General features: G+C 60.9%; 1 protein-coding gene across 7 annotated transcripts in view; it reads right to left on the bottom strand.

Moving 5' to 3' along the window:
- Positions 1–1,432: 1,432 nt before the first annotated feature.
- Positions 1,433–17,676, bottom strand: part of STIM1 (stromal interaction molecule 1) — a 69,852-nt gene continuing 53,608 nt past the window's right edge. For 2 of the 7 annotated variants that reach the window (XM_051791196.1, XM_051791198.1), the window contains exons 11-13: positions 15,471–15,551; positions 12,515–12,902; positions 1,433–4,332 (exon numbers count right to left, since the gene is read on the bottom strand). In XM_051791196.1, coding sequence (XP_051647156.1) covers positions 3,783–4,332; positions 12,515–12,902; positions 15,471–15,551 — 1,019 coding nt within the window. In that variant the 3' untranslated portion in view covers positions 1,433–3,782. The remainder of the gene's footprint in view (positions 4,333–12,514; positions 12,903–15,470; positions 15,552–17,676) is intronic. The other 5 variants (XM_051791199.1, XM_051791195.1, XM_051791200.1 and 2 more) reach the window with 5 other exon arrangements.

The raw sequence follows: 17,676 nt of genomic DNA, 5'->3' as shown, positions 1-17,676 counted from the left end.
CTTGATAAGCTGAACTACACTGCAGCAGCCCATGAACCGAGGTATGAGAGAGAGAAATCACCAGCAGCAGAAGAGCAAGGACTCAAAGCTATCTTCTTGGAGTTCATGAGGAGAGAGATTGCAACAAACAACTGGAGCTTGGTGAGGGGAGAGCGTTCAGACCCAGAACACTCCCACGAGGGAAGAGACTGTGTCACACATCAGCCTTAAAGGCTGCTCCTGGACTAGAGTAGTTAAAAGGAGGGGTTTGAAAGGACTGACTGATAGAAATGTCATATATATATAGTTGCCTTTAGTTTGTATAGTATTTATTTGTGTAAATAAATGTATATACTTCCCCCTTCCCCTACAGAAGCCTCTGGTCTGAAAGTTTCTCTCTGGTGTTAGGATAAATTATGAGAAGGGGTGGGGGGAAGCCTGGAAATTGGATTTTAGATTTCTAATGTGGCTCAAACTGCCACAAGGAGAAAAGGCAACACAGAAAGAACTGTGCCTTGCAGAATTTACCACCTAAGGAGTCTTTCTGCTGTGCCTTTTGCAACCAGTCATGCCTGTCTCGTGTTGGCCCTTTTAGCCACTAACGTGCTTGTGACAAACGTGGGTAGAGCCCTTCCCAAATCTTCGTTCGAGAAGCCTGGCCATATATATATATATATATATATATATATATATATAATCATGGTCGGCAGGGACACTGTTGGGCTCTGGCGGTCACCACGTGGGGAGGGGGGTCTGGGGGTCTGGTCTCGGGTCGGGGAGGAGCCGAGAAGAAGGTGGGGACCCTTCCCTCAATGGAAGGAAGGGGAGGGGGTCGCTCTCCCAGTGAGCACAGAGACTCCCCGATGAAAGCACAGCAGGTCCGGGCTGGAGACAAAAGACAGCCCGCAGGTGAGTTGAGGCCAGCAGCCAGGGCTGGCCAGGACGGGAGGCCAAACAGGCTTCCAGGCCTTCTCTCCAAATGCCCCGAACACAGACCCTGTCTCTGTCCTCGAAAGAGAACCCAGCAGTCTGAATCACTCCCCTCCGAACAGAGCCAGCCACCCCCTCCCAAAACTCCTCCCTTCTCCCCCCAGCCTCTGATGGGCCATCCCGAGGCTAATTAACTCCCTTCCCCCTTTCCATTCAAACTCCTTTCCTACAGTGTGTGTGTGAGGGGGGGCAGGGGAAAGAAAAACTCTCCTGAATTTCTAACCTATAACACCTGTGGATGTGGCACTTGGGGACATGAGTTAGTGGTGCTTTGGCAGTGCTGGGGAATGCACTCGATGGGCTTGGAGGCTTTTCCAACCTGAACAATTCCATCCTTCTGTGGTTCCGTGTGCCATCCCACTGCTGGACCCTGTGGCCAGGCTGGAAACCCCTGGCCACCAGCAGCTCTCCCAAACTGGGAGCCTGGGAAAGGCTGGAAGAAGGGGCAGCAGACGGCGGCTCGTAAAATAGACTACATGCTTTTATTGGATTGAAAAGTTTTATGAAATGACAAAAAAAAAATCAAATCAAGAGTTGGCAGATGCATCGACAGTGGGGGGATCCCCAACCCCTTCTCCAGAAGCATCCACAGGTCTCCGCCACCACAAGCAGCTCCAGCCCGGGCAGCCCCTGCATGGGGGGCACCCACAGGACCCCAACCCCACTGGCGTTCCCAGGGCACCCTGCCCATGACACTGGGGTGCCCAGGAATTGAGGTGCCCAGGAATCAGGGTGCCCAGGAATTGAGGTGCCCAGGAATCAGGGTGCCCAGGAATCGGGGTGCCCAGGAATCAGGGTGCCCAGGAATCAGGGTGCCCAGGAATCGGGGTGCCCAGGAATTGGGGTGCCCGGGCAGCAGCCCCGGCCGCGGGGCCGAGCACGTCCCCCCATCCCCAGGGAATTGCAGGCACTTAGTCACTGAGAGGAATTTTTCACTTGTCTCAAAGCAACAGTGGAATTGTCTAACTCCCACCTACGGAACAAAAAACACCTTTATAGCCCTTCCTGTGTTGTCAGGACACGAATATATTACTCTGGCATAAAGCAAGGCCCCGGGGGCTCCCGGCATCCCACCCTCCTCTTCCTCCCCCATCGTGCATCCTCCTGTGCCTCGGCAGGAGAAGCCCCCTCCCACCTCCAGGGGTGTGCGGGATGGCGGCTCAGGGGGCTGGGGATGGAGGGGGGTGGGAACAGGGACCCCAGGCTTTGGGGGGTGCTGTGGTGCCAGGGAGCCGCCTCGAGGGGGGCGGGAGGGGTCTGGGGGCTCCTCTGGCAGCTCCAGTGCTGAGCCTGGAGGGAGCTGGGAGCGGGGCTGGGGGATGGAGCTCATCCCTGAGGATGGAGCGAGGCTCAGGGACGGAGCAGGGCTCATCCCAAGGGATGGAGAGGTGCCCATCCCCAGGGACAGAACGAGGGTCAGCCCAGGGAAGGAGCAGGGCTCATCCCAAGGGACAGGCTCTGCCCAGGGGTGGAGGGAGGGTCAGCCCAGGGCTGCTGTCCCAAATGGTGCCCCCCTCAGTGGCCGGGGCTGTGCTGGGGGACACCCACTGGGCCGAGGGCTCTGAGCAGCAGGATGTGACCCACGAGGTGCCAGGGGAGGATGGGAGAGCCCCCGAGCCCCAGGGAGTGGCTGGGGACAGGCTGAGACTCATGGCCAGCTGTGCTGGCACCAGGAGGTGGCCCCTGGGCACGGGGGACGCTGCCACACGAGCCTCCTGCACCCACTGCATCCCTCGGGGAGGGCACAGAGCCCCCGGGCTGCTCCAGGGACGGAGCCAGGGGAGCAGAGGGTGTTGTTGGGGTCCTACCAGCCCAGCCTCTGTCCCCTGCCCTGCAGAGCCCTGCAGGGTCCTGCTCCCTCCCCCCAGCCCTGCCAGGCCGGGACAGGGCAGACAGGGACAGGGGACAGGCCCTGCTCCCGGGAGCTCCCTCCTCTTTGTGTGGACATGATGGCTGGACCTGGCTCTGCTCCAACGCCCCTCGGGACCGCCCAGCCCTCCGTGTTCCACCCCGGCGGGGTCTGGAGCAGTCCTGGGCACTGGGGAGGGTGCCCGGGGAAGTGAGGCCAAGGGCAGGCGTGGGCTCCTTCCCCCGGGCTCCAGCCCCCCGGCCGGGCAGAGCAGTGCGGGGACAGCCCCGTGCCCCCTCCCCGAGACCCAGCGGGGCCGCCCCGGGGGACGGGGACATGTGGGGACGGGGACACGCGGGGACGGGGACACGCGGGGACGGGGACACGCGAGTACCGGCAGGGGCAGAGTCCTCCCTGCTCCCGCTTACGCGGAGCTGCTCAGGAGGGGTCCCCCCTCCCACGGCGAAGCCACGGGGGCCGCGGTGGAAAAGTGACTCGGGGAAAGGAGGGAGAACCGCTGTGCCCGGAGTCAGCCCGGGGGCAGCGCGGGGTCCCCCGGGAGCGGCCGCCCCCCCTCCGGCCGGGCTGTGCAAAAGTCGGAGGAGGCAGGAAAAAAAAAAAATCAAGAGTAACGACGATAAAAAATAAAATAAAAAAACAAAACCACATTGAAACCAAACCCAAAGGCCGCGTGGCTGAGCGGAGCAGGAGTAACTGGAAGCCATGCACAGCAAAGCCGGGAGCGCAGCGGGCAGGGAGGGAGGGAGGGGGGCTGTTCTCCCGGGGGAGCCGGCGGCGGCGCGGTTTTTCTTCTCGGAGATCGGGAAATAAATAAGTTTAAATAGCTCCCCCCGTGCCGGACTCGGGTGCGGAGGGAGGGCGGCGGGTGCCGGGGCCGCGCTGCGTTCCCGGTGCGATCCGGCCCCGGGCCCGGCGGGACGCGCTCCTGGGGGCTCCCCCCCCGCTACTTCTTGGGCTTCTTGAAGATCTTTAGGGGGAACTTTTTCTTGCTCTGGCCGGGGTCAACCTCGTCGCCCGTGAGGCTGCTGTCCTCGTCCCCCGGGCTCTTCTTGGCGGCCAGCTGCGGGATGCGGGTGCTCTTGGCGCCGGGGGGCCGGCAGTCAGAGATGGGGGAGGGGGTGTCGGGGTCGGGGGAGCTGGGGCTGTGCGACCGCGACGAATCCGAGTGGCTGTGCTTGCCGGCCGTCGGGTGGCTGATCTCCCCCAGGCTGGAGGACTTCTCCATGCCGTGGTTCACCATCATCATCTTCTTCATCGCCATGGGGCTCTCGGGCAGCCGCTCCGGCAAAGGCCCCGGCCCGGGGGGCTCCCCGTGCCGGCTGCCGCCGTTGGGGGTGGGCGCGGCGGGGCCCGGGTGGCCGGGGACAGCCTCCTCCACGGAGCGGGTCAGCAGCGTGGGCCGGGCAGCCAGGAGCTTGGGGGCCGAGCTGGGAATACGCTGGTGGTCGCTCAGGTGCGGGATGGAGGAGTCGGAGTCGGAGCGAGTCAAGTCTCTGCGGTGGGAGGGAGGACACGCGTTAGTGCCGCCGGGGCCGGGCCGGGCCGAGCCCGCACACACACACGGATGCGGGGGATGGAGGGACCCCTCCAGGACCGCAGCGACCCCGGGAGGGGCAGTGGGGCAGGCGCCCACCCCGCTCTGCTCCTCTGTACGAGCAGGGGCACCCGCGGGATGGGGGCACCCACGGGACAGGGGCATACCCAGGGCCGGGGGGCTCATCCTGCCCGGTGCCAACTTCCAGCACACGGGGCAAAGTGCCCACCAAGTGCAGCCCCAGCACGGGGCTCACCGATGGGGGATGTAAGTACATGGGGCAGAAGGGAGCCCACCCCCTCCCCGTGGGTCCCGGTGGGAGCTGGGAGGGGTCCCGGCTCGCCCTGGAGCACCGGTGCCCCCAGAGCTGCAGGACTGGGGGAGCTGCCCCCGAGGGTCTCTCAGCCCTCGCCCGCGTGTGCGCCCACCCCCCCCGCCCTCCCCGCACACACAGCCCCGACCCTGCCCCGCTCCGGGCTCAGCCGCTGCCAGCCCCCGATCCCGAGGCAGGAATCAGAGCCCGGCCGTTCCCGCACGAAGCCATGCCCAGCGCGTGCCCCCACAGCGGTTTGTGCCCAGCCTGGTGCCTGCCGGGGACGGCAAAGGGAGCCCGAGGGGCTCCGGGAGCCTCTGTGGAGAGTGGGAGGTGGGAGGGAGGGGGAAATGGCAAGTCACAGCTCACTCCTCCCCGCCCGAGGGGCCAGGGGGTGCTGGCCCCACACCCCCGGGGTCTCTGCACAGCCACCACCCCCATGGCAACACCCGGCACTGCACGGACACCCCTGGCACGGGCACGGGGATGGGGGCACGAGGGGACCCCAAACACAGGAGAGTGGTGTGGAATGGGATGGAAATGGAGAGGAAAACAGCAGAGGACAGAGAAGCAGAAGAGTGAGAAGAGATGGAGCTGCCCAGTTCCTCAGCCCCCCTGGCCCCTGCACAGACTGCTGGGACAGGGGTCACCAAACCCATCCACACAGCACGAGGAGCCCCCAGATCCTCTCCTAAGGTACCACCATGAATAACAGCAATCTGGGAGCAGCAAAAGAGAGGCAAGACAAGAGAAAACGCCCTCAACACAGAGCTGGAACCTCTGGAGAGACATCCAGGCAGTACTGGGGAGATGCTCAGGAATCCCAGAGTGGTTTGGGTGGGAAGGGACCTCAAAGCCCATCCAGTGCCACCCCTGCCATGGGCAGGGACACCTTCCACCAGCCCAGGGTGCTCCAAGCCCCGTCCAACCTGGCCTTGGACACTTCCAGGGATCCAGGGGCAGCCACAGCTTCTCTGGGCAACCTGGGCCAGGGCCTCCCCCTCCTCACAGGGAAGGATTTCTTCCCAATATCACATCTAACCCTCTGGCAGTGGGAAGCCATTCCCCCTTGTCCCCAGTCCCTCTCCAGCTCTCCTGGAGCCCCTTTAGGCCCTGTAAGGGGCTCTCAGCTCTCCCTGGATCCTTCTCTTCCCCAGGGGAACCCCCCCAGCTCTCCCAGCCTGGCTCCAGAGCAGAGGGGCTCCAGCCCTTGGAGCAGCTCCGTGGCCTCCTCTGGCCTCTCTCCAGCAGCTCCATGTCCTTCCCATGCTGAGCCCCCAGGGCTGGAGGCAGCTCTGCAGGGAGGTGTCACCTGAGTGGGCAGAGGGGCAGGACCCCCACACCCCCAGGTCCTTCTCCCCAGTGCTGCTCCCAATCCATTCTCCCCAGCCCGTGTGCTGGGACTGTCCTGACCCAGGTGCCACTTTGCACTTGGCCTTGTTGAACTCCATGAGCTTGGCACAGTCCCACCTCTCCAGCCTGTCCAGGTCCCTCTGGATGCCCCATCCCTTCTCTCTGGCCTGTGACTGCCCCACACAGTCCCACATCAGCAGAGGTGCTGGGGGTGCCCTCGATCCGTGTCCGTGTCGCCGAAGGAGCCGTTCCACAGTCCCAGGCCCCATCCTGAGGAAGCCACTGGTCCCCGGTGTCCACAGAAAGTGGGGGCACACACAGACCCAGAGTCCCAGCTGTCCCAGCACAGGGTGGTTGTACAGCCAGGGAAGATTCTCCTTGTACTGGAACGGGGTATTTTAACAAACCCCGCAGAATAAAGTCGGGCTCTCGTTCACCAGCTCCACAGGAATACACGGAGGACAAGGGGATCCTGAAACCCCGTGGATGGCTGGGATACAGCCCTGGATCCACTGCAGGAGCCCAGCTGTGGAGAACTCCTCTCCTGTCTTCCCCAGAAGCAACAAGCCCCCGGCACTGCTGGCCTGGTCCCTGTGCCTTGCACGTGGAGCCGATCCCGCCGATACCCGAGTGCTGGAGCCACATCCAGGGTCAGCAGCAGGGGAGAACACAACAGTCTGGATGGTGGGAACTCCTGGCTATTCTGAGGGAGCAGCTGGAGGCTGCCCAAGGCAGACACCAGCCATGGATCCCACGTGTGGAGCCACGGGGCTCCCAAGGCCACAGGCAGGTGCCACAGAAGGTCACTGTCACGGCTGGTGGCCCACAGCTTTCTCTGGGAGAACTGGGAGAACTGGGCCATGGGAACAGCAGCAGCAGCCATGAAACCTGATGGGGCTGAACATGGGGGTGTTTGAGCCAATCCCAGAACCTGGATGCAGATGGGATCCACACACTGGGGCCGGGAGAGCTCGGGATGCTGCCAGTGCCTGCAGACAGACCCTGACTGTGACCACAACCTTCAGCTCCTTCCCTCTGAGCAATCCAGGCTCTGCTGCTCTGCCCCAGTGTTTCTGGCTCATGCCAGTGCTTAACACACCTGCAAAGGGGGAACCTGTGCTGGGAACTCCTGTCTGGACACTCCCTGTTCCCTCTCCCAGGGCAGGGGGGTGGAAGCCACCCCATGCACGTGCTGAGCTGTTGGTGAGATGCTGCCAGGGCTGAACATCCACTTTCAGAGGCTTGTTTTCTCCACAAATCCCTGGAAAGTGCCCCCTTTCCAGGAAAACAAGGCAGACTGGCTGCAGGGGTTGGCACGGCCCCATGCCAAGCTGGGCCAGCGCGGGGTCCCAGCACAGCCAGGAGAGAAGAGAGGCTGTGGGGCAGAACCTTGGCCTGGGAATGGGGTCAGCTGGAGCCAGGGCCGGGGGAAGGTGGGATCATCTCCAGGCAGGATCATCACCAAGGAGGTGGGAGAGCCCTGAGGGGTCACAGCATGTCATGGCAGGTCCAGCAACACCTGCTCACTTCAACCTTGTAACTCCACAAAGCATCTTCTTGTCCATGAAATCCAACCCAACCCTTCTGGCTGCCACAGTCCCACAGGGATCCGGGCGCGGGTCGGTGAATAAATCCTTTAAAAACAAGCAAGAGAGGGGCAAATACAGAGGGGCAACTACAGCAAAACCTGGATTTTTTAAACTGAGGTGACCTCAGGGCTGTGTGAAGAGGGCGAGTTTTCCCTGCTGAGCTCCAGAGTCTCTCCCTCTGTCCTGCAGGTCCTGCAGTTTCCAACCCAGGCGGGCCCAAAGCAATCCCACGGTGCTGGCAGCGCGTGGGGCGAACGACACCGGCAGCTGGAGAGCCCTCTCTGCTCCAGGAGGAATTTCTCCCCTGGGAGCAGGCACTGGGAACCCGATCCCTGGACAGCTGGTCCCGTGGGAGGCGCAGGAGGAGCAGCAGGAGCAGGTCCTTGGTGACCCCACGGCCGTGTCCCCTCCCAGGGTGGCTCTCCCTGGGCACCCGGGGGTGGTTTGGGGGTTCCATGTCCCCATTCCTGCTGTGGCTGTCGCTGCTGTTCCTGGGATCCCTTCCCTGGAGCAGAGGGCAGCACTGTGCCAGGTCCCACCTCGCTGGACCCCCAGTTTGTCTCTGGGCTCGTCATCCGGGGGGAGCTGAAGGAGCTGATGGGGAATCAGCCCAGGAGGACCCAATTCCCAAATATCCCAACGGTCTGAGCTAACCCATTTCATACACAACCCATCCAGCTGTAACTCAGGAATATATTCCCGAGGGACAGAGGGAAATGCAGTGACTGCTGAGCCCAGCACACAGTGGCACATCCCCGGGGGGCAGCAGAGCCCAGCCTGCTGTGCCAGGCTCCAGGGACATCCCGGCACATGGCACAGAGCCACCATGCCAGGGACAATCCAAGGGGCACCTGACAGACCAGGACACACACGGGGAGCAGCTGTGGCACCCATGGGCTGATTTTGAGAGCTGAACACCAGCAGCTGGAAACTTCTGCTGGGATTCTCTACAGCACCAAGTGCCCCTTTTCCTGGTGGTTCCCACAAGGACGTGCACAGGGGAGGTTTGCAGGTTTGCATCCACGGGGATGGGATTCCTGGGATCACACTGGCTGTGTCAGGGACAGCAGGAGGACGAGGGGACACTCCCAAGCCCAGTGCTGGGACAAGAGGGAGCAAAGAGCATTGCCAGGATATTTCCACCATCTTGGGTGAGGCCCAGCTAAGGCCTGGCCTGTATCCCACTGTATCCCTAAGGATTATGCTCCTGAACCAGTATGGCACCTTGTGAAGAGGAAAAGCTGTCCCAGGACACAGCCAGGCCTCGATGGGATGCCGGGAAAGGGCCCTTCAGAGGAAGCACTTCTGTGGAGCAACAGGAGCCACTGATGGCTCATCCCTCCTGGAAACCTCGGAGCAGAACAGGAAAACACCTGGAGCCTCAGCCTTCCTCCATCCCAGCAGTGCTCACTGCTCTCTTCCCTGGATCCAGCACACCTACAGCCTACCCAGAGAGACTCCAACAGCACTCACCTGCCTGAGGGCAGGAAGGATCTGCTTCCACCCACACCTCCTACCCTGCTCCATGATCCCACCAATCCCACCCATCCCACGGGAGCACTGCCAATGGGGGAGGGAGAGAGGATGGCATGGACTGACTGGGCAATGAGGGAGGGTGAGAGGATGGCATGGACTGACTGGGCAAACAAAGTGGAGAGCAAAGCATGGAGTGAGGAAAGGCTGGAGTGCAGGAAGCCTGGGAGCAGAGGGGGAGCAGGGGAAGGGGCAGGAAGAGGATCTGGAACAAACCCCTGGTTTTCCCCAGCCCTGCAGCCCAAGGGGGATTTCTCCAGGGGGTCCCGCTCGGGCACATCCTGGCACAGGGCTGAGGGAAGCCCAGGGGCTGCCCTGGGCAGGGTCTGCTCCCCCAGCCCTCACTCCTCACCCTCCCTGCCCTGGGCAGGGTCTGCTCCCCCAGCCCTCACTCCTCACCCTCCCTGCCCTGGGCAGGGTCTGCTCCCCCAGCCCTCACTCCTCACCCTCCCTGCCCGGAGCATCCCCTGCTCTGGGCTCCTCATCCCGTGCCCAGCGTATGGCACCAGGGCACAAAACCTTCTCCTAAGGCAAATTCCCAAACTTGCTGTAGGGCTGAGCTCCTGAGCAGCCTCAGTGCAAATCCAACAGCAGTTTCCTTCCTTCCAACCTTCGGGAGCTGTGAATTACTCATTTCCCTGGATTCCTGACTCTCTCCCTCCCTTTGCTTTGGCTGCCGCCTCCCTTCCCAGCTGGAGAAGGGCCATGGTGGGGATTTGGTCCTACCCTCCCATCTCCACGAGCTCTATCCACCTGAGGCAGGCACTGGCAGCAGAAACCTCTGTGCACACACAGCCCCCTCCAGCCCCTCTCCCCTGCAATCCCGGGATCCCGCAGCACTCCGGCCCGGAACCGCTCTGACCTTATTTGCGCCGGATCCTCTGAAGCCAATTGCAAAAGAGAAGCAGAGAGTGAGGAGTGGAGGGAGCAGCTCCCTGCCAGGATAACCCGGCAGGACTCCAGAGGCAGCGATGCCCAGCCTTTCCCGGGGAAGGGCTCCTTGGAGCTCCCCCAGCACTGGCACGTGCCCGCTGTGGGAGAGGCCAACGCGCCCCAGCAGCCCCAACACTCGGGGGCACCTTCCTGCTACCAAGGGAGCCAGGGGTTTGTGGGGTCGCGCTCTGGTCCTTGGAGTGACTCCCTGGAAGGCCTTTCTCAGCCTCCCCCGCTGTCCTGCCTGGCTGCCCGGGAGGCTGTGGAGCTCCAGGGATGTCTGGGAAGGCCCCAGCACCGGGGATATCAAGGAGGAGGAGAGATCCGTCGGCTGCGGCGGCGTTTTTAGGGATGCATCAAAGCAGGATCTGCTGATGATGCACTTGGATAAAACAATTAACAGCGACAAAACAACATCTTTGGGCACCCAGCTCCTGGTTTCCGCTGTCTGGAATGAGCAGGCATGGATGAGGTGGGGGGAGTCGCTGCTATTGTGTAGCTGGAGCAAATCCCGGGTGAAAGGGTCCGACTGTCATTAATTATCCTGCCTCAGGGGACAGACTTTGCCTTGGGAACAGGGAGGGGACATTCCAGCTGCTGATGAGGACCAAGGTTAGGCCCCCAGTTATTCCCTCCAAATGACCTCTCAGCACCATCCCTTTCCCTCTCTGGGATCCCCAGACCAGATCCCATTTCCCTCTGCCACTCCCGGGGGTCTGCAGGGTCTTTCACCTGGGCAGGAATTCTGTGTATTAAAGGCCTCAGGTGGAAACTAAACACGTTTAAACACCTCTTTTGGACAGGTCATCAGCCCCAAGGCTCCTGGGATGAGCCCTCCCTTCTGCAAAGCCAGGGAGCTGATGGCAACAGGGACCAGCAGCATTCCCAGCTCTTACCAGTCTAACTCGGACACTGTGACTGAGCTCCCATCAGCAGGGATTAATCCAGAGTTTAATTATGCTGCTTCTCATCATCCCCAAACAAACATTTATGAATTAACTGATGCTGCTCTTTAACTCTCCATCGTGGAGCGGGTGCAGGAGTTTCCCCCTCAATATTCCAGACTCCAGCATCTGCCTGGGGCTCTTCAGCTTTGAGACACAACTCAGGGAGCAGGTGGAACATCCAGAGCAGAGACTGTGTGAACAAGGTCAGGAGAGATCCCAGCACCTGAGGGCAGAGGGAGATAAGGGGACAACGTGCTGGGATGGACGAAGATCTGATGACTGGGAATGTTGTCCTGCCTGGATAAATAATGTGGATGGACATTTCCTCTGCCCACTGCCTCACCCAGAGAATTCCAGCCTTCTCCCAGCACTCTGCTCCCCACTGAGGATTAGGAGACTGGTTTTAAGTTTGCCAAGGAGAAAGCCTGGAATGGAATTGGAATGGCCTGTCCAGGGTCACAGGCAGCCCCTGGAGGGCAGGAGGACAGGACAGGACAATTCCCTGATGGTCCATCACAGCCCTCCCACTGCCTGCCCTGAGTGCTGGGACACCCTGAGACACGAGCACACATCCCACTGCTCCTGAGCTGGGGATCCAGCACTGCAGGCACAGCACCTGGAGCTGCTGCATCCATGACCCTGTGGGACAAGGAGCTCCTGGGCCCTGCTCAGACCAAAGCCACCCGAGGAACGGGACCCTCTGCTTGGGGCCCAGAACATTCCTGACCTGGCTGTTGGAGCAGCCCAGTTCAATCAGACAGGACTCCTGCACCTCCCTCACACCAGCAGGTGAAGCAGGAGAGCTCAGGGGTTCAGGGGTGTGCAGGACAACCAGTCCCTGGCATCCTCCAGGTCTCCAAAGAGCCAACTCAGAGGGACCAAGCTAAAGCCAGTGATCCAGCAACAGAAGCTCCAACTGCCTCCTCAGACATTCCTTGGCCAAAACACACCCATTCCTCATCCCTGCCAAGCCAGAGTCACTCTGGAACACATTCCTGAGCTGCTGCTTCACCACCTCCTACAACCATCCCGAATTTCACAAACACAACCTCACGGTCCCACCCGCCATGTTCCCTTTGCAATTTGCTTGTGAAGACCCCAAACAAGTCCAGGCTTCAAACCAGGCCGGGGTTTGATGCTCAGTTGTGGTGCCTCCTCAGAGGTGGAACCTCACTCGTTTTGGGATAACCCAGTGCCCGGGAATTCTCATTTGCTCAGCTACAGTGGAACAACAGCACAGCGCCTTGGGAACGCCCCCACTGAGCTCCTGGGCGTGGGGATGGCCCATGGAACACTCCTCGGAGGCTCCAGGGGCTCGGGAGAGCGGTGGGAGGAACAAACAGGCGGATAAACCATGAAATAAAGGCCCAGAGGGAAAGGGCGGGAGGAATGTGGCAGAAAGAGCACCCGGGCAAGCGGCAGCTCCGAGGCCCAGCAGGCAGGAGGCAGCTAGAAAAGAAACAGCAAATATACCCAAAGCTCCCAGTGCGACAGCGAACTCCAGAGGTGACATCAGGAGGGGGCAGGTCGGGGGTGGAGTCCATCTGGAGGAAATAAGAGGTGGTGTGATGGTAATAGACAGGGTGGACATGGCAAGCAGGAGCAGCGGTGGTGGTGGATGAGGAGCAGGAGGTGGAGGAGGTGGAGGCAGGCGATGGGCCGGCGCCGGGCAGGTCGCAGCTGAAGGACTGTCCGGAGGAGAGGCTCGGCATTCGGCGCAGGGACGCTCGGCCCGCCCGGAACGGCGCCGCGGGGCCCGGCTCGGGCTGCCCGGGCACGGAACCCTCTACCAACCTCTGCGATCCGTGGCCGTGCTGGGCGTCCACCAGGCGCTGCCGGACCGTGCTGGGCAGGGCAGGAGCTGCGGAGACAAAGGACAGGCTGAGGGCACGTCCTGCGGGCCAGGAATGCCAGAGCTGCCACCCCCAGGAATGCCAGAGCTGCCACCCCCAGGAATGCCAGAGCTGCCACCCCCAGGAACGCTGTGCCAGAGCCACCACCCCCCAGGAATGCTGTGCCAGAGCTGCCACCCCCCAGGAATGCTGTGCCAGAGCCACCACCCCCCAGGAATGCTGTGCCAGAGCCACCACCCCCCAGGAATGCTGTGCCAGAGCCACCACCCCCCAGGAATGCTGTGCCAGAGCTGCCACCCCCAGGAATGCTGTGCCAGAGCTGCCACCCATGGCACTGGCGCTGCCCCACCACAAACCAGCGGTTACACCCGTTTAATGCAGAAGCAGCTTTAAGCTGGTGCTGAACATGCTGGATTAATGCCCAGCCCGTGGAGAACTCCGACATGGCTGATGGAGGTGCCTCTGAACACCTTATCTGAGCATCTTGCTTGAAGCAGAACCTGGCTGTGGGATTCATCCCACCTAATCAATCCCACCCGGCTCCCAGGGAGCCAAGAACTGGGCACCTCCAGGCCATGAGCCATCCCACCCTCGTGGACACCACGTGGCTCAGGTGGGACCTACACAGCCCAAAACAGGAGCCTCGGGTGAGCAGAGCAGGTCCGTGTTGGCACCCAAAGCTGTCACTTCCAGAGCTCAGCTCTGCTCCCAGTTACAGCATCATCATGCCAGTGGAGTGCCAGAGTAAAGCACTGAAATCATGGAATCATAGAAGAGTTGGGAAGGAATTGATGCCTGTGAGGGTGGGGAGGCCCTGGCCCAGGTTGCCCAGAGAAGCTGTGGCTGCCCCTGGATCCCTGGGAGTGTCCAAGGCCAGGTTGGACGGGGCTTGGAGCACCCTGGGCTGGTGGAAGGTGTCCCTGCCCATGGCAGGGGGTGGGACTGGATGGGCTTTGAGGTCCCTCCCAACCCAAACCTTCTAGAACTCGTGCCTCATTCCTCCACGCCTGCAATGGTGGCTCTGGGCCCAGAGTGGCCTCACCTGCTCCCAGCCTGTTCCATGACACAGTTCCTCAGCCCCTGCACTCCCTGAGCCCCTGGACCCAGAGCCAAGGGCGGCCCCTTCCCCTGCTCGGAGCCTTGGGCACCATCCCCTCCATCAGGCCGAGCATTTCATGGAAAACTGGGGATCCCAGGCCTGCACCCCCACCCCCAGCCCAGTAGGCTGGCTGTGCTCCAGCCCCTGGCTGTCACCCATACAAGATGTTCCTCCTTTTGCAGGAGATAAGGTGTTCAGGATTGTCCAGGGTTGCCCAGGATTTCTTATGTGCATAAGAAATAAATGTACAAATGGGTTAAAAAGGTGAAGAGACAGGAAAGCTCAGAAATGGAGGAAGAGAAGGAGAGCTCCTTTGGGAATGAAGAACCAGCAATCCCTGCTCTGAAAACTCCCAACTGGGACACACAGGGCTCTTCTGACAGAGCAACTCCTTCTGAAGGATCCACAGGGACATATTTCAAGTGGAAGAAGGAATAAGAAGGAATAATTCTGGTAATTTGGCTGTTTCCACATGCCCAGGGTGAATTCCAGTTTCTCCCACTGCTCAGGTTTGCTGCTCCTTGGATCCTACACTCCATCCATGACCCTGTCCCTGCACAGTTTTACACCATCCACTTGCTACTTCAAGACATTTCTTCTTCAGCTCCAGAGCTGCAATTCCAGTCTGGGAACCTCACTGTGGGGGCCCACAGGGATCCCCCTGCAGAGGAACTAACTGGGGTGACGGGTTTCTCCTGCAGATTTCTCTTTCCCTTGAGCCACATTTTTTTTTTCCTGAGGATTCCCTATTTTTTTCCTGGTGTTCCACTCCTCATTTACTGACCTGACACCTTCCCCCTCTGCACCTCTCTTTGCCATCACTTATCCTGGGATGAGCTCCTGAGCACAGGCTGGGACCTCGCTCCCAAAACCACCATTTCCCTCCAGACACACATTTTGCCAACATTCCCCAAATAACCTGCCCAGCATTCCAAGGAAAACCCCCAATGGCATGGCCCTGGCCGGGGCTGGTGCACACCCTCCTGCTCCATCCTGAAGGAAAGGCTGCAGCCCAAGCCAGGAGGCTGTGTGCCATCCCCATGGCATCAGGGCACCGGGGCACAGGTTGCCCTAAGAGGTGGCACTGCTCAGTCCACTGAAGGATTCCAAGGGCACACGGCACAGGGGATGGGGGAGCCCTGCCGGCAGCCGGGAGGGAGGTGGGATGGGAGAGGGAGCGTTGTCACCTCCTCCTGGCCTCACCTGGATCCTGCATCTCCACTTCAGGGGTAGAACCATGACCCCAACCCTCCAGAATCCCTAACTGCACCCAGGACACGTGAGAGCTGAGCTGGGATTCTTCTTCATCCCACCAGACTCCTCCCGGGGTTAGTACAGGAGCCGCCGGCTCAGTGAGGAGACATTAATTCATTAGTGCCCCGTGCCAGAAAGGTGGAAAATCGGTGGATGTATTTTAGTCCAGAAAAAGGCCAGAGGGCAGATGAAAAAATGACAATAAAACTGAAGAGAACCAAACCAGGGTATTTCCAGAGGGACTGATCCTCCGAGGACAGCGAGGAGCGGTCGCTGAAGCGGCGCCCGAAAAGCCAGGCTGCGTCTGGGGGGGCAGCCAGGGGGGCAGGAGAGACAGACATGGGATTTACTGGGACAGGCACCACAGGGGGTCACAACACATCTGGGCAGGGGGAACTCGGCACTGCTCTCCTGAAGCAGGGCTGGCACCCAGAGAAAGGAAAAGCCTCCAGGGACAGGCTCCCTCACTTGGGAATTCGGGTGCCCAGAGCTTGTCATCACCTGCAGGGAGGGGGGCAGGACAGTGGGCAGGGGGACGGGCAGAGGGGTGGGAAGGGAGGAGGGCAGGGTCACTGCCCAGCTCTGGGATGATGGAACTGGAAGTGCTCCCTGGAAAAGTCTTGATGAGTCTTGAGCACGGGGAAGCTGAGGCTGGAATGGGGGCTGAAGGCTCAGCCCGGCCCAGCTCGTGGAGCTCACGCCCTCAGGAGCTGCTCAGGTGTCCCTTGGGACTGTTCCCAAACATCCCTGCCATCAGTGCCCAGCTCGGGGCTGTGCCAGGGCTCTGGCAGAGCTTCCAGCTTGGATTCCTAAGGGGACTGGGGACCCCACACACCAGGAGCTCACCATTCCCTGAGGCTTCCGTGGCCCCCAGGACACCTGATCCCACAAACCACCAGCTCCAATCCCACAGCTGCTGAGCCTCAGGAACACACAGGTACCCCTGGTCCTCCTGCCCTCATCCAGATCCTCCTGCCCAATCCCAATCCTCCTGCCCTGTCCCAATCCTCCTGCCCTGTCCCAATCCTCCTGCCCTGTCCCAATCCTCCTGCCCTGTCCCAATCCTCCTGCCCTATCCCAATCCTCCTGCCCTACCCAAATCCCCTGTGCTCTGCCTTCCCCCCCACTGTCCCAGGTCCCACCTCAGCACCCGCCTCCAGACCTGCTCCAGACCTTCCCAGCACCAACCCAGAGCCCCAGGCACGAGGGGCACGTGGCCATGGCAGACATGGTGCCAACGATGAGACTCTTCTGCTCCTCCCTCCACCTTCTGCTCCCCTAAACAGCCCTCCAGGGCTGCCCAGAGAAGCTGTGACTGCCCCATCCCTGGAAGTGCCCAAGGCCAGGTTGGATGGGAAGGTGTCCCTGCCCATGGCAGGGGTTGGGGCTGGGGGGGCTTTAAGGTCCCTCCCAAACTTTCTGTGATTCCATGATTCTGTGGAAGTGACAAAGAGGGACAGGATGTCCCCCTTCATGACCACAAGAGGTGGGAACTGGGGGTTCAGCCTCTGCTCCAGGAAACGTTTAGCAGGTCCCTGAGGGTGGCAGGATGCTGTGGGATGCAGGTCCAGCTGTGCCTGAGGAGAGGGTGGCCCTGAGTCCTCTAAATCCCCAAAAATGCTCAGGCCAAGGGGACATGGGGACAATCCCTTTTCCTGTCTCACTGCCCTGTCAGCCCAAGCCTTCGGGTGGGTTTTATGGTAAATGCTTAAATTCAGTGAATTGACCAAAACAGCACAGAGAGGATGGAACAATGATTAACAATCTGCATTACCAGTTCAATAATCTACAAATTACCAGTTATGATGGAATTAAGAGGCTCCAAAAAACCTGGGGTCTGGCCTGAATGGACCTTCCTGACCCTGAACAACCAACTTTGGCCTTTGGGCATTTAAAACCCAGCTGGAATCAACCAATAACTCCTCATGGGTGTGACCTACGGATCCGGGTCTGGCCCGTGTTGCAGCCCCCAGCAGGCACAGCCCCCCAGCTCACAGGGACCACTGAGGCACAGTCCTCCTGATCACAGAGACCACCCAGACCCAGACACAGCCCCCCAGCTCAGAGGGACCCCACAGACACAGCCCCCCAGCTCAGAGGGACCACTGAGGCACAGTCCTCCTGATCACAGAGACCACCCAGACCCAGACACAGCCCCCCAGCTCAGAGGGACCCCACAGACACAGCCCCAGCTCACAGGGACCCCACAGACACAGCCCCCCAGCCCAGAAGGACCACCCAGACACAGCCCCCCAGCTCAGAGGGACCCCACAGACACAGCCCCAGCTCACAGGGACCCCACAGACACAGCCCCCCAGCCCAGAAGGACCACCCAGACACAGCCCCCCAGCTCAGAGGGACCTTCCAGACACAGCCCCCCAGCTCAGAGGGACCACCCAGACACAGCCCCCCAGCTCAGAGGGACCTTC

This window comes from Manacus candei, unplaced genomic scaffold, assembly GCF_025592945.1.
Source record: "Manacus candei isolate 608988 ecotype Guabito, Panama unplaced genomic scaffold, ASM2559294v1 h1tg000031l, whole genome shotgun sequence".
In the NCBI taxonomy this organism is placed as follows: Eukaryota; Metazoa; Chordata; class Aves; order Passeriformes; family Pipridae; genus Manacus; species Manacus candei.
The sequence above is the reverse complement of the archived record's forward strand: the minus strand, read 5'-3'. Positions and strand labels throughout refer to the sequence as shown.